Consider the following 14,272-nt stretch of genomic DNA (forward strand, 5'->3'; position numbering starts at 1 on the left):
TGCAAGGGCCCTGGCAGGTTCATCAGACACTCTTGCATGGTGCAGGCATGCCTGCAGCAAGGTGTTGCTGATCCCTGGTCTAACAAGATCCCTGGAAAGCATTCCTTCAAGCCCTCTCCTCTTTTGTAACACACTCTCATTTACTGGTAGGACTGTGTTGTTAACCTTCAGGGAAAGACAGGAGAAAGCACTGGTTGTTAGAACACACCCAGCAAACTAGAATCAAAAAGGTGACAGGAAGAATGGACTGAGAAGAATTCCCAGTGGTGGTGATGTGCAATGTCTGTGCAATGTTTGTTTTCTTGCTTGAGGCAACATGACCTACATGTGCAACAAATACAAGCCCTGTTAGAAGAAAAGATGAGAGCACTAGAGCAGTGAGTGTTCACCCTCAAAGCAATAAAAGATGATGAAGGATTTTTAGACAGAGTGGTAGAACTAAGAGTAGTACAGAAGCTAGAAGGGCAACAGCAAGCTGAGGCAGAAGAGAAACATCCTGATGAAAGGGGAAATGAGGAGGAAACTTCCAGGAAAAGAGTAACAGGAAAAATTAGAAGACACGCTGCACCAGTGGAAGCAGTGGTACCACAAACTGTTTTCAGTTATTCAAGGATGGGACTGGAGGGCAGTCTGCACTGGAAAAACTGCAAGTCATCCCATGCAACACTGAACAAGTGGCTTAAGGTCAACTAAGTATTGGCAATCATACCAAGGCTTGGAACACCAAGAAGAGAAGAGTGTTAGTTGTGGGAGACTCCTTGTTGTGTGGGATGTAAACACATATATGTGAGGAAAACCTGTGGGCTCATCAGGTATCCTGTCTCCCTGGATGACAGTGATACAACTGAAAGACTGCCAAAGCTCAGACAGCCCACTAGACGTATGCCTTCCTTCTTATATATGGGGTGGGGGGTAGTGGGGAAGACACTGCTATGCAGAGCTTTGAAGAAATCACATCAGGCTTTGAAGCTTTAGGGAGGAAAGTCAAGGACTTGGGGCCCAGATATTTTTCTCTTCAGTCCTTCTGGTTCTTGGAAAAGGAATAGACAGGGAAAGAAAAATTCTCAAATGAATGCCTGCTTATAAAGATCGTGCCAACAGAGATATTTGGATTCTGGGAAAATTCTAGGGAAAACTCTGGAGCAGATTATACAGTAGTCAGGCTACAAACTACTTGAAAGCAATGCAATGATTACTAAAAGCCAAAATAGATTCTTAAAGAACAAATACTGCCAGACTAATCTGATTTCTTTTTTTATTGGATAACCTCCCTGATGGACTGTGGGAATGCTGGGGACATACTCTACCATGACTTCAGCAAAGCTTTTGACAAAGTGCCCCATGATATCCTGATTAGCAAACAAGCTATACGTGGGCTAGATGGAACAACTATCAGGTGAATCCACAGTTGGCTTCAGAACTGAACTCTAAGAGTGCTTAACAATGGCACCTTCACAAACTGGAAAAAGGCAACAAGTGGGGCACCACAGGGTTCAGTCCTGGGGCCAGTGCTCTTCAACATTTTTATTAATCATTTGGATTAGGAGATGCAGGAAACACTTATCAAATATGCAGATGGCACAAAATTGGGTGATGTAGCTAATATCAAGGAAGACAGCAAGAAGTTGCAACATGATCTTGATAGGTTGGAGCCCTGGACTGAAAACAACAGAATGAAATTTAACAGGGACAAATGTCAAGTTCTGTACCTAGGAAAAAGAAACCAAATGCATCACTAGAAGATGGAGAATACTTGGCTCAGGAATACTGCAAGAGAGAAAGATCTTGGAATTGTAGATCATTGCTGAATACTTACTGCTGCATATGAGTCAATAATGTGCTATGGCTGCAAAAGGGGGAAGTGCTATTTTAGGCTGCATTAATAGAAGTATCACTTCCGAATCTTGTGAAGTACTAATCCCCCTTTATCAGCCTCTGGAGTACTGAGTCTAGTTCAGTTTAAGAAAGTTGCAGACAAGCTGGAAAGGGTTTAGAGGAGGGCAACAAGGATGATCCAGGAACTGGAAACAAAGCCCGATGAGGACAGATTGAAAGAATTGGGCATGCTTAGCCTTGAGAAGAGAAGCCTTGAGGGGAGAAATGATAGCACTCTACAAGTACTTGAAAGACTGTCACAAAGGAGGAGGACAGGTTCTCCTCCATCATCCCAGAATGCAGGACATGGAATAACAGGGTCAAGTTAGAGAAAGCCAGGGGAACCAATTATCAAGGGAGATTGTGGGATCTCCCAAACTGGAGACATTCAGGATACAACTGGACAGCCACCTGAGAGGAATGGTTTGTCCTGCACTGAGTAGGGGGTTGGACTTGATGGCCTGATGGCCCCTTCCAACTCTACTATTCTATGATTCTATGTTTCCTTTGGAAATTGTAACCTCCTCACAACTATCCTGAGAGGTGATTAGACTGAGAATGATTGGTCCAAAATCACTCATCGGGCCTTATGGCAAAATGGGGGCTAGAACCTGGGTCTCCTTAGTCCCAGGAATCACTGCATGACAGTACTATGCTAGGTACTAAAGCCCTCTTCTCTGACACTACAAAATCTGGCTTTGGAGATTTCCTTCAGCATTGTCCATGCATTTTAAAGTAAGTGTTTGCTACCATGTGTTTTGCTTGGTTTTTAAAAGAAAGCTGAAAATGTTGGATTGTGCAACCAATACCAACATTTCCAGCTTGTCTATATTTGCATAGAAATGCAGTACAGGCTTATTCATGAAGGCCTGAGATGGTAAAATAATGGTCATTGATTCTGAACAGGCTGGTGATGCATGCTCCTTTTGATTTAATCTGTGAATTTTGTAATTTTCCGAAAGGAAATTGTTAGTTTGCTGCTGCTTCCCAGCAGTGTGAGGCACAGTCTTCACTGAAATCTGAAACCAGACATTGACACTGTGCAATTGATTTTTACTTTTAAAATGGCAGTCACTTGTAGCAGATATCAGAATCAGGACCATGACATGCAGGCAAGAGGAAGGGCCCTTCCTCAACAGCACCATGATCTTCACAAAAGTTCCTCCAACTAAACCTGCCTTATAGAGCTGCAAGCAGCTACTGGATCCAAAGACAGCTTCTTGTTTGTGCCAAATCACAACTTGGGAGGGAAACACTGCCTCCCCCTCAGAATGCCATGGCTTTTATAGGGTCCCTTACCATTTCTATTTTAAAAGTAAAGTATCACCTGGTAATGCCAAAGTAGCAAAGTCAGGGCTTCTCTCCGATCCATTTTTTCTCTGTGGGTAAGGCACAGAAATAGGATAGCGAAGATAACTGCTGAACCAGATATTTTGAAAGCTTGGGATACAAATAAAGCTGTGCCCTTTCTACACTGGATCTTGTAGTTTGGAGAAAACATTTCTAGCTATGAATTAGCCTAAGTAGAAAAAATACTTTGAGAAGAATGTACTACAAGAGTCACAATCATGGATGAACCCATTAAATTATCTCAGAATGATATCTGATATATATCAGTAATTCATGTTTTTATACTTCTTTTAAAAGATTTTCTTACGTGATTATAATTAGAACTTTTATCATTTCCTGTTTCACTGGAATTAACCTCTGTGGTGTAACAGTGCAATTCGGATTTCAGAAAATGTTAATGAAACTTAGAACTCTGTTTGTTTAACTAGGTGCTCATGGGCCACTTCATGCTTCAGCAGGTATGTTTCTCTGATAGATACACTTGTATGCACTTTCACATATTAAGTGTACACTGACATGATCCTGGAGACAGACAATTGTTTTAAAGAGTATTGAAAATGCTTGGGAGTCACTTTGCCTCATCATAGCATGCACATGTGTGGCATCCCACTGTTATTGCTGGCAAAATAGGTTTTGCAAAGCATAAAAGTGAAATGACCTTCAAACTGCTTCCAGTGTTCTAGAGAAGACCTCATGCCTTCAGCCTTAAATCCTCTTTAAGGGATGTATACTGATTGTAGGTCTGTCAATAGAACCTTTAAAAAGTATAGTAAGCTAGCAATTTTATAATGAATGCAAAAAGTAATAAAAAGTGTGAGAAATCCCAGGAGATACTTCTCCCTAGCAGTCCTTAATGTCAATGTAAGATAGATAAAAGACATTTTCCATTGTGTTCCTTTGTTTCCTTGTTGCTAGGATCATGATAGTCTAGGACATGCACTGCCATTAGTATTTCTAGCAAATATTTCATGCCAGACAAATGCAGAAGCAAAACAACAGGTGCAAAAAGATCTTTCAGAGTGCTCAGTAGAAATGAAGAACAATCATGCTTACAGGGAAAGGGTCTTGCCAGCTGGCTCCCACGATGGATGGTCGAATGATGGCAACATTTAAGTTACCTCTCTCTTGCTGAATCAGGAACTCTGTCAAGGCTTTGGTGAATGTATATGTATTGGGCCAGTCCTGAATCAGTTTTGGTGTGATCTGATCAAGGAGGGAATCATCCATCCACCTAAAAAGAATTTTTTAAAAAAAATCCCATTGAAATGTATACATAATAACAGAAGAAGGAAAGAAAGAAAGAGAAACAATAAAAACACATGGATGTTTTGGCAAAACACATGGATAATACTTCAATACTTTCCATTGCAAATTAAGTCACACATGTTTTTATCCCTGTGGAAATGTCTGGGTTCCTTTGAAGAAAACTAAATTTCTATACAACTTGGCATAGATTTATATTAGCAAACTGTCTGGGGGAACAGAAAAAGATCGATGCTCCTGTCCTTTCAATATTTAGTGTAGAAGAGGGGGATTTAACAGGTGCAGATTTGCTTACCCTGGCATGACAAGCTCCAGCAACTGAAATTCCTTCTTCAGTGGAAGAAGGGGTCCTTTTCCTTTTGCACCTGGAAAACCCCACCATGACAAGGTCTGCTTCACAAACAGAAATTAAAACTTACCCTGTAACTATAGGTGCTTCCAGGCATCAGTATTCTTGTGTTATAAAATAATCTTTGTTTGCTGGTCAGTTGCAAGTGGAATTGCAATTGATCAGTTATTCATCAGGGATCCTAGCACCTTTTTGATGTTTGCATCTTGATATGTTCCATCAGTGTATAGGACACAGCCAAGTAAGCAGTGTTGCTTTCTTCCCTTACCTACCCCATAATCTCCTTCCTGAAACACTTGCAGCAAAATTCAGAATAATTGTGTCTCTGAAGGGCTAATCATCCAATCTCTTTTCTCTGTAAATTGGGAGAATTCTGCTACCCATATCAAATGCTACAATCACCTTCCAGCAGCAAAGCTCTGAAGCCCCTTGCAGTACAGTATTTCTCCACTCTCTTTTAGCCTCACACTCTCAGAAAGAAAGAAAGAAAGAAAGAAAGAAAGAAAGAAAGAAAGAAAGAAACCTTGCAACCAGAGGATTGCTTGCAGCCAGAACATGCATGTATGCTGCAGAGGTAAGTAATTTGGTTAACTTTTGCAAGGAGCAATCCTGTTGCCAGGCTACCATTCCAGGGAACACTGGATCGTTTGGAAAATTTTTCTGTGGCTGGAAACAGCACTCATTTGCACTTTGCAGTTTTAGCAGAATGCCTCAGCATCCATCTCCTCTGATTAGCACAAAACAGCAGCACTTCAAAAAAAAAAAAAAAAGGAAATGACATTGTAGAATCCCCTAATTAAGTAGATAATTGCAGTGGTTAGTAGTAGTTAGGTCAACTCTTATATTCCAAGAGAGCGAAGTTTGAGGAGGCAAAATGATGGGGTTGTTGAGAGAGAGGCAGAAGTGGAATCTGCTTTAAGTGACACACATTACTTGTGTTGACATGTTTTGTAAAGAGAAAAGTTAGAAGAAAAAAGCAAGAGGAGGCAAAAGCTCTTTGGAATATTAACCCTTCAGGATATGAAATATCTCTGCAATTTGAAAATGCAACTTTAGCAATCAGGAAAGGAGAAACAGCTCAACACATTATCAACCTTCCTTAGGAACAAGTCTGGTTGTGTCTCATTTGCCTCCTTTTTCTGTTTACAGCTACAAAGAATTGGCACTGCCTTAGTGCTCTTTCCACTCTTTACCAATCTTCTGCAGGAAGAAAACGATAGAAATTATGGAAAACACAAATTGTGACTTGAAATTTTCTTTTCTACAAGAAAGCTTTGAAAGAAAGCTTTTCTACAAGAAAGCTCGTTATTTGTTTTTTGGCACCAGGTGAAGAACTTTTTATTTAAACGTCATTTTAATTGTTAATATTATTTATTTTATATCTCTGGCCAGGTCGTCTCAAATTATATTGTTTTTATATTGTGATTATTTATTGTGAGCTGCCCTGAGGCTTCGTCGAATGGGGTGGCATAGAAGCTTCCTAAATAAATAATAAATAAATAAAATGAAGCTATTTTTTAGTTTTATTTATTGTGGCTGTCTTGCATTCATAGTTCATGATGTGCATAGATTTTTTTAAACAATCATTCCCCCTGCCCTTGCTGTTATTTCCCTTGGTTATTGAAACATCATCTGGAATATCTTCAAGTTAGAAGTTGCACATCTAAGGTCCTTCAGAACAGTCAAGGAAATAGGTAATCTGCCATATCCGAAAAGACTTTTCTTAATCCAAAGCTGAGGCCTAATTGGCTTTGGCGGGCACATTGAGGTAAGAAAGACCAGTGCAGGACAAAGTTGGCATGACCCAACATGGCTTGGCAGAAGGTATAGGATATCCTTGAACAGCATAGTGCAGGCAAGGTAGAAGGATGGCAGATCAAAGTGACTCCAGGGCTCATTCAGTGTGTTAAGTGTAAAATACTATTTAGGAAGCTTTTTCTGAGGATACTTCTGGGTGAGGCTTGCATTATATAATACACTAGTCTCATTTGTTGGATTTTCAGGTGTTTTTGTTCCAATTAGTAATGGACAAATCAGTTAATTTTGGCATCTTTGTTTTTTATTTTTTCCCTTAAACTTATATTTGAATTGTCTTGAACTCTGAGCATTTCTCCAGTCTTAACTTCAGTTCTCTCCAAACTTTGGGAACTAGTCAAATGAAAAATGCATTTTTGTATGCTTTTGTCTAATACACAAAATTTTGTAAGCATTTTCCCTAATAAAATGCATTTTAAAGATCATTTGTCCAGGTATACATTTGTATATTTGTATGCATTTCTGATTGGCATGAAAAAAATGAAGAATTGTGAATTTCATGGAATAACTGGATTTTGGTTCATATAGTGGTTCAAAAGAGCAAAATCAAGTAAGTGTGCATTAAAATGCAAATGAACAAATTTCTCCTCCCATCGATATTCCACCTGTCATCATTTTCCATCAGTAGCCCTCTCATGTAGCCCTTCCTCCCTTTTTCTTGCTACAGGAAATCAATGAAGGAGAGAAAGATGAAATAATAACAAACATCTTTTAATTGGTAACAAACTCTCCATCCAACAGAATTAAATTACCCTGCATTTTTAGAGCAAGAAAGAGAGCCACTGCTTATGGAATAAATCTTCTTTCAGCAAGGGACCACATTTCCTCCTGATATAGCAACATATATACCATTTACCTATGTGGAGGATGGGAAAAGAACCCCAGTTTTCAGCTGTAGCTTGGGTGGAGAAGGCACGCATTGTCCCTTCAGCAGCACTGTGCTATGGACAGTTCTGTGCAATGCTCGGGTTTATCTTGCCTTGTTCCAAGAAAGAAGATGTACAGAGTTGGCCATTTTGGTGGCAGATAGCTATGGAACAGCACTGGCTCCAAAACCAGCCCCTGCTTCTGCCATCCCGTACTTCAATTATCTAACACTGGAGGAATGATGAAAGGCACTGAAGCTGGAAATAAGCCCCACTACTTCTGAGTACATGTATAAAAGACTCCCTGGAGGAGATGAGCTAATTTCAGGCAATTCCCCAAAGATTTCTGCAAAAGGAAGGAATTTTCCAGGTTTGTATATTAGGGTGGCTTCAAGACAGTGTCAGTACTAAAAAGACCCTGGTTTGCATCTGGAACAAGTAACGCCTGGGCCCCACTGAAGTCAATGGGGTAGGCATTAGTCACTAATAATTTTACACATTGATATGGATGGCACCAAAGTGCATTCAGTTCTGGATTCAACTCTAGTTTCTTCTCAAAAACTTTTCTACCTTCATGACCCTACATTTCCAGAGTGTTCCTCTCCTTCAGGCAATCTCATGATCTTAAGGCAAGGGTCTCCAGTCCTTTACATCAGGAGGCAGATCTGGAATGTTTAGAAAGTCTCATGGGCCCTCTCATAAAATGCCTGTCTTGTGGGGACTTGCTCATTCACAAATTGCTGGCATGTGGTCATAACTGGTGACAATATTTTGGATATTTAAGGGAGGCAAGCTAGAAAATAATTAAAGAAAAGCATCTTGCCTTAAAAACTAATGCAAAAGGTAGAGGTGGGAACTGAGCTCTATGATATTAACGCATTCTTCTGAACCAGCAGTCTCTGTTCCAATACTTATTGTCAAAAATGTGGAGCCAGAAACATTCTTGGAAATACAGGTGCTGAATGGTGTGGAAAAATGGACAGTTCACTTTGCAGCATGCCTGCCTGCCTCCCTGTGTTTTATATTTAATAAACACAAATATATATTTCAAAGCAAAAATCAAGAAAAGAAGGAGCTGACACCATGCCCTCAGCCAGTTATTTGTCTCCACAACCCTCATCTCCCTGGTTGGTCTATGTCTGTGGACTGGCAAGAGTGAGGAAAGACTACCTGAACCTTCAGTGCTTGAGTCTCTTGCTCAAAGCCTTGAAGTCCTGAGTGATCCTACCTAGACCCTGCCTGGCTATGTCATTTATCCCCATATGGATCACCAGAAGTGGCTGATGACACCCCCCAGGGGAAGAAGACATGCCAGCATGTCTGCCACACATCAGATGCATGTGCCCAGCAGACTTCCCTCACCTCAAGATCCAGCTGGCACACTGCCCCTTAGTAAGGAGTCCCCGATGATGATTACCTGCCTTCTTCCTCACCCAGTGGAGATAGGGGCCATGTCTCAGCAGTTGCCTTTCTTGCAGTGGCCCTCTGGCCATGCCTGATCCTGGGCTGGGCTTCTTGAGCAGGCTGGTCTTCCAGGAGATCCATGGTCTCAGTCTGCTCAGGCTATTATCATTTTATACATCCATTTATAAAGAGATTGCTATCTCATGTTGTAAGTCCCATTAACATATGGTTTGATTTAGTTTGAATGAAATTAAAGTACAATTATGATAGTCTATCTGATTTGTTTGATTAACAGTACTATGTTCATTTATTTATAACCAGGCAATACAGTTTAATCAACACGCCCCCCCCCAAAAAAAAAAAAGCTCATCTAGAGATAACAGCTATCAGGCCGTATGGTTTCTACGTATGGCAAACATTAGCTGTAGAAAAATTATCTCTGTCTCTTGCTCGGGAATTCAAAAGCAATTCATGCTGTGGTTCCCAAGCTATTGAGTGGTAGCTCATTTTGTGCATTTCAGAAGCTGCCTTATTTACGACATTGCCTAGCTCGGGGGCTTGGCAAAAATCTGTTTATTGACATCAGAAGAAATCCTCCCCACAAAGTTTTTAAATATCCCTTCACTTTAAGTCAATTGGAAATTCATTTGTGTACCAAAAATAATGGAAATTGCATGTGAAGGCTTCCCCCCACCCCACCCTCTTATCACCATTTTATCAGGCAAGGGAAAGAGAGTAGGAATGCAAAGATCAGCATCATTGACCCTGTCCAAGTTGTTCAGGTTATATATTCCAGGTACACAGGACTATACTATCAAAGTAGCTTCCATTTGGCAGGAAATGTATGAAGAAACACTGACTGGCACTTTTACCTAAAGTCATGCTTATAACAGCAACAGAATGAAAGACTATTTCCATCACTTACTCTACAAGGTCAAAAAGTTTATTGGGCTCCACAGGAGGAGGATAGATTACTTCTTCTATGTATTTCCGATTACAGTTTGCATAGGCTGTTGAAACGTGAACGAAGGCTTCAAGCTTCTGCATCCGGTGGGCTAGCAGCAGGAGCTGCTGGGTGCCTTTGACATTTAGCAAAAGGGCATGCCTAGGCAAGAAGACATGAAAAACTCATGAAGGGGTTCAGCAGATATGAATTTCATTTTATGTATGTATGTATGTATGTATGTATGTATGTATTTAAAAAAATTGTAAGCCATCCATTACTGTCATCTCTGGACAGCTTACAACATTATTTCAATCTTCAATAAAATAAGTTAACTATTCCACACTGAGCATTATTTAAAATAAATTAAATAAGTCTTACACATTAAAAATACTATATGTTAAAATATTCGCCAAATAAAAAGGTCTTGACCTGGCGCCGAAAAACATATAATGACGGCGTCAGGCCGACCTCTCTAGGGAGCACATTCCATAGTCAGGGCGCCACCACAGAGAAGGTTTCTGTCTCCTGACCTCTTTCAAAGAGGGTTCCTGGAGGAGGGCCTCTGTTGCTAATCTTAGGGGGCAGGAGGGCATGTAGGGAAAAAGGTGTTTCTTTAGGTATCCTGGTCTCAAGCCATTTAGGGCTTTATAGGTAATAACCAGCACCTTGAATTGAGCCCGGCCTTCGATGGGAAGCCACTGGAGCTGATAGAGGACTGGAGTTATATGAGAATAACAACCAGTCCCGGACAGCATCCTGGCAGCTCTATTTTGCACCATCTGAAGTATCTGGACTGTCTTCAAGGGCAGCCCCACATAGAGCACGTTACAGTAATCCAAGCGGGAAGTAACCAGTGCGTGTGTCACTGTTGCTAGGCAGTTCTCTTCCAGGTAAGGACGCAGCTGATGGATCAGCTGAAGCTGAAGGAAAGCGCTCCTCGCCACTGCCATCACCTGGGCTTCCAAAGACAGCTCCGGGTCGAGGAACACTCCTAAGCTGAGGACGCTGTCCTTTAGAGGTAGTGCAACCCTGTCCAGGACAGAGCCCAAGTCACTTACTCGGAAGTTCGAATCACCAACCAACAGGATATCCGTCTTATCTGAACTGAGCTTCAGTTTATTGGTGCTCATCCACCCATTACCTCGGCCAGGCACCGGTTCAGGACAGCCACTGCCTCACCTGGGTTAGTTGAAAAAGAGAGGTAGAGCTGGGTGTCAGCAGCATACTAATGACTCCACAGCCCAAACCTCCTGATGACCTCTCCCAGTGGTTTCATGTGCAAGTTCTCAAAACTTCTTTCCATGAACATAAGCACTCATATGTTCATCTAAATGTTTGTTTGTGTTAACAATGGGTTGGTGCATTTTGTATCTATGTGGGAGAATATCATCTCTTTAATAAGAAATTGTGTAAAACAGTTCTCATTGTCCAGCAGAAAGCACATTTCTCTTTAGCCTAGGCAAGCAACAGGATTGTGCAACACCAGTTCAACAAAGGATTTCTTTTGTGTGCATTTTTGCATTGGTTGGATTGATTTCAGCAACCCAAACGTTTTCTTCTTGAGACTGTGCTAAAGAGACTCAAAAAAAGGACATAGACTTTACACTTTATGTTGTGAGCCGCCCCGAGGCTTTGGCGAATGGGGCGGCATAGAAATGTTTTAATAAATAAATAAATAAATAAATAAATAAATAAATAAATGTTGAATAGCAGGGGGGACAAAATGGAATCCTGCGGTACTTCATGGCAGAGTTGCCATGGCACAGAGCCAAAGTCCCCCAGCACCACCTTCTGGAATCGGCCGGCAAGGTAGAAGCGGAACCACAGCCAAGCAGTGCCTCCTACTCCCCATCCCACCAGCCTGTCCAGAAGGATACCATGGTCAATGGTATCGAAAGCCACTGGGAGGTCCAGGAGAACCAACAGGGACACACTCCCCCTGTTCCTCTCCCTGCACAGGTCATCATACAGGGCGACCAAGGCAGATTCAGCACCGTAACCGGGTCTGAAACCAGATTGAAATGGGTCCAGATAATCAGTTTCATCCAAGAGTACTTGGAGTAGTCCTGCCATCACTTGTTCCAACACCTTGCCCACAAATGGGATGTTGGCCACCAGTCTGTAACTGGAGGCCATCTCTGAATCCAGATACGCCTTCTTTAGGACAGGCCTGATTACTGCCTCCTTTAAAGAAGCGGACACCCGGCCCTCCCTCAGTGAGGTGTTAATAACCTCTTGAACCCAGGAACCAATCCTGTGTTTGGCTTTAGTAAGTAGCCATGAAGGGCAAGGGTCAAGTAAGCAGGTGGTAGGACGTACTTGTCCAAGTACCTTGTCCACATCCTTAGGCCTCATTAAATGAAATTCATCCAATAATGCTAGATCAGACAGAGTTCTTGGTGCCTCCCCTAAAGGAACCGTATCAACTGTGGAGTCCAGCTCGTGATGAATCTGAGCGATTTTCTCCTTGAAGTGCTGGGCAAAGTCATCATAGCGGACAGTCGATGGTGGCACAAGATCTTTTTTGGGGCCTGGATGTATTAGCCCATGTACCACTCGAAAAAGCTCTGCTGGATGGCACTGAGAGGAGGCAATGGAAGTGGAGAAGAATTTCTTTGCTGCCCTCACTGCCACAGCGTAGGCTCAATAGTGAGCACATAAGTGTGTTCAGTCAGATTCATCCTGTGATTTCCTCCACCTGCGCTCTAGTGGTCTCCCAACCTGCTTCATTGCCTGTAATTCAGATGTACACCATGGAGATGAACGGGCTCTGCCTGGCAGGAGAGGACACTTAGGGGCGATCGTGTCAATAGCTCTGGCCATTTCCCCATTCCACAGCTCAACGAGAGCATCAACAGGAGCGCCAGCTTTATCAACCAGAAAATCCCCCAGAGCCCTCAGGGATCCATCCAGATCCATCCGGCTCCAAGGGCAGACCATCATAATAGGGTCTGCACCCTTACAGAGGGATAAGCCAGCTCCAAGTTCAAACCACACGAGGAAGTGATCTGACCATGACAAAGGAGTCAGACGCAAATTTCTCACCTCCAAATCACCCTCTTCCAGTCCCGTTGAGAAAACCGGGTCCAGAGTGTGACCTCGTTCATGGGTTGGGCCAATGACATGTTGAGACAGCCCCATGGTCATCATGGAAGCCATGAAGTCCTGAGCCGCCCCAGTCAAAACAGTCTCAGCATGGAGATTGAAGTCTCCCAGGGCCAACATCCTGGGGATCTTCAATACCAGGTCCGAGATGATCTCCATCAGCTCAGACAGAAAGTCTGATGGGCAGAAGGGTGCACAGTACACCAGCAGGATCCCTAATTTGTCTTGGTCGCCCACCGTCAGGTATAAGCACTCTAGGCCGGGTCTTGAGGGGACAGGAAGCCCCATGAGGGAAATTGCAGCTTGATGAACCAGTGACCCCCCTCCCCTCCCGTCAGGGCGTGACTGGTGCTGGATTAGATACCCAGATGGGCACAGCTGAGAGAGGGCTACAACCCTGCCCTCTCCCGCCCAGGTCTCTGTAATGCAAGCCAGGTCAGCCCCCTCATCCACAATTAGATCATGGATGAGGGATGTTTTATTATGGACCGACCTGGCATTTAGCAGCAGCACAGTCAGGCCCGAGGGGCGATTGATAAACTTACCTGGAACCTTCCGGTTGGGGGAATAACCAGAAGAGGGGACAGATACCAACCATCTGTTCCTCCTTCTTCTATGATGACATGTTAATCTCCCAGCGCCATATCTTCCCCAGCTCAACACCACTCCAATGGAGGTGCCCACATGCTCCCCAGGCAACCCCATAAACAACAATAAAGCTCAGTCATGGAATAAATAAAATATAAAAAAATACAATTTAAAACCCCGCAACCCACCCCACTACAAAAACACAGAGTTTCTGGCCCAGCCCAGCCCTGTATGGCCCTGAATGGCCCCAAATGGCGACACCCTTAGGCCACCGGCCACTGGCCACGCCTGGCAAGTTAAGCCTGCGCCCCTTCCCTGCACACCACCCCCAATCCGGTGCAGCTGCCACCCATGCCAGGGGCAGGGGAGGAGGAGCAAGGGTGGGGCATGCGGAGAACTCGCCGGCACAGATGGAGGAGCTGAAGGCAAGCAGCGTCCCTGGTCCCGTGATGGCTGTACACAGGTCAATCCTCCTTGCTCCAGTAAGAATTAACTGAGCTATTTCAGACATTCAGAGCATGAATGGAGAAAAGAAACCTAAGAAGCTTCTTGTGGATCTGACTAATGCCCCTGAAATGGGTGAACAGGCATCTTCCTTTGGCAGAAATGTGCTCCGCCTTCCATCAGCTGGAAATGAATACAGCTCTGTGAAATAGCACAACCTTGCAGGCAGCCCAGACTCAATCCAGGTTGCTGTTGTCATTGTCATCA

General features: G+C 43.1%; 1 protein-coding gene across 1 annotated transcript in view; it reads right to left on the minus strand.

Moving 5' to 3' along the window:
- LOC123016895 (fatty acyl-CoA reductase 1-like) overlaps window positions 1-14,272 on the minus strand; it is a 58,661-nt gene that overhangs the window by 21,981 nt on the left and 22,408 nt on the right. The window contains exons 3-4 of the mRNA XM_044417608.1: window positions 9,848-10,027; window positions 4,279-4,456 (exon numbers count right to left, since the gene is read on the minus strand). Coding sequence (XP_044273543.1) covers window positions 4,279-4,456; window positions 9,848-10,027 — 358 coding nt within the window. The remainder of the gene's footprint in view (window positions 1-4,278; window positions 4,457-9,847; window positions 10,028-14,272) is intronic.

This window comes from Varanus komodoensis, unplaced genomic scaffold (assembly GCF_004798865.1).
Source record: "Varanus komodoensis strain SLA01 unplaced genomic scaffold, ASM479886v1 scaffold9, whole genome shotgun sequence".
NCBI classification, from domain to species: domain Eukaryota; kingdom Metazoa; phylum Chordata; class Lepidosauria; order Squamata; family Varanidae; genus Varanus; species Varanus komodoensis.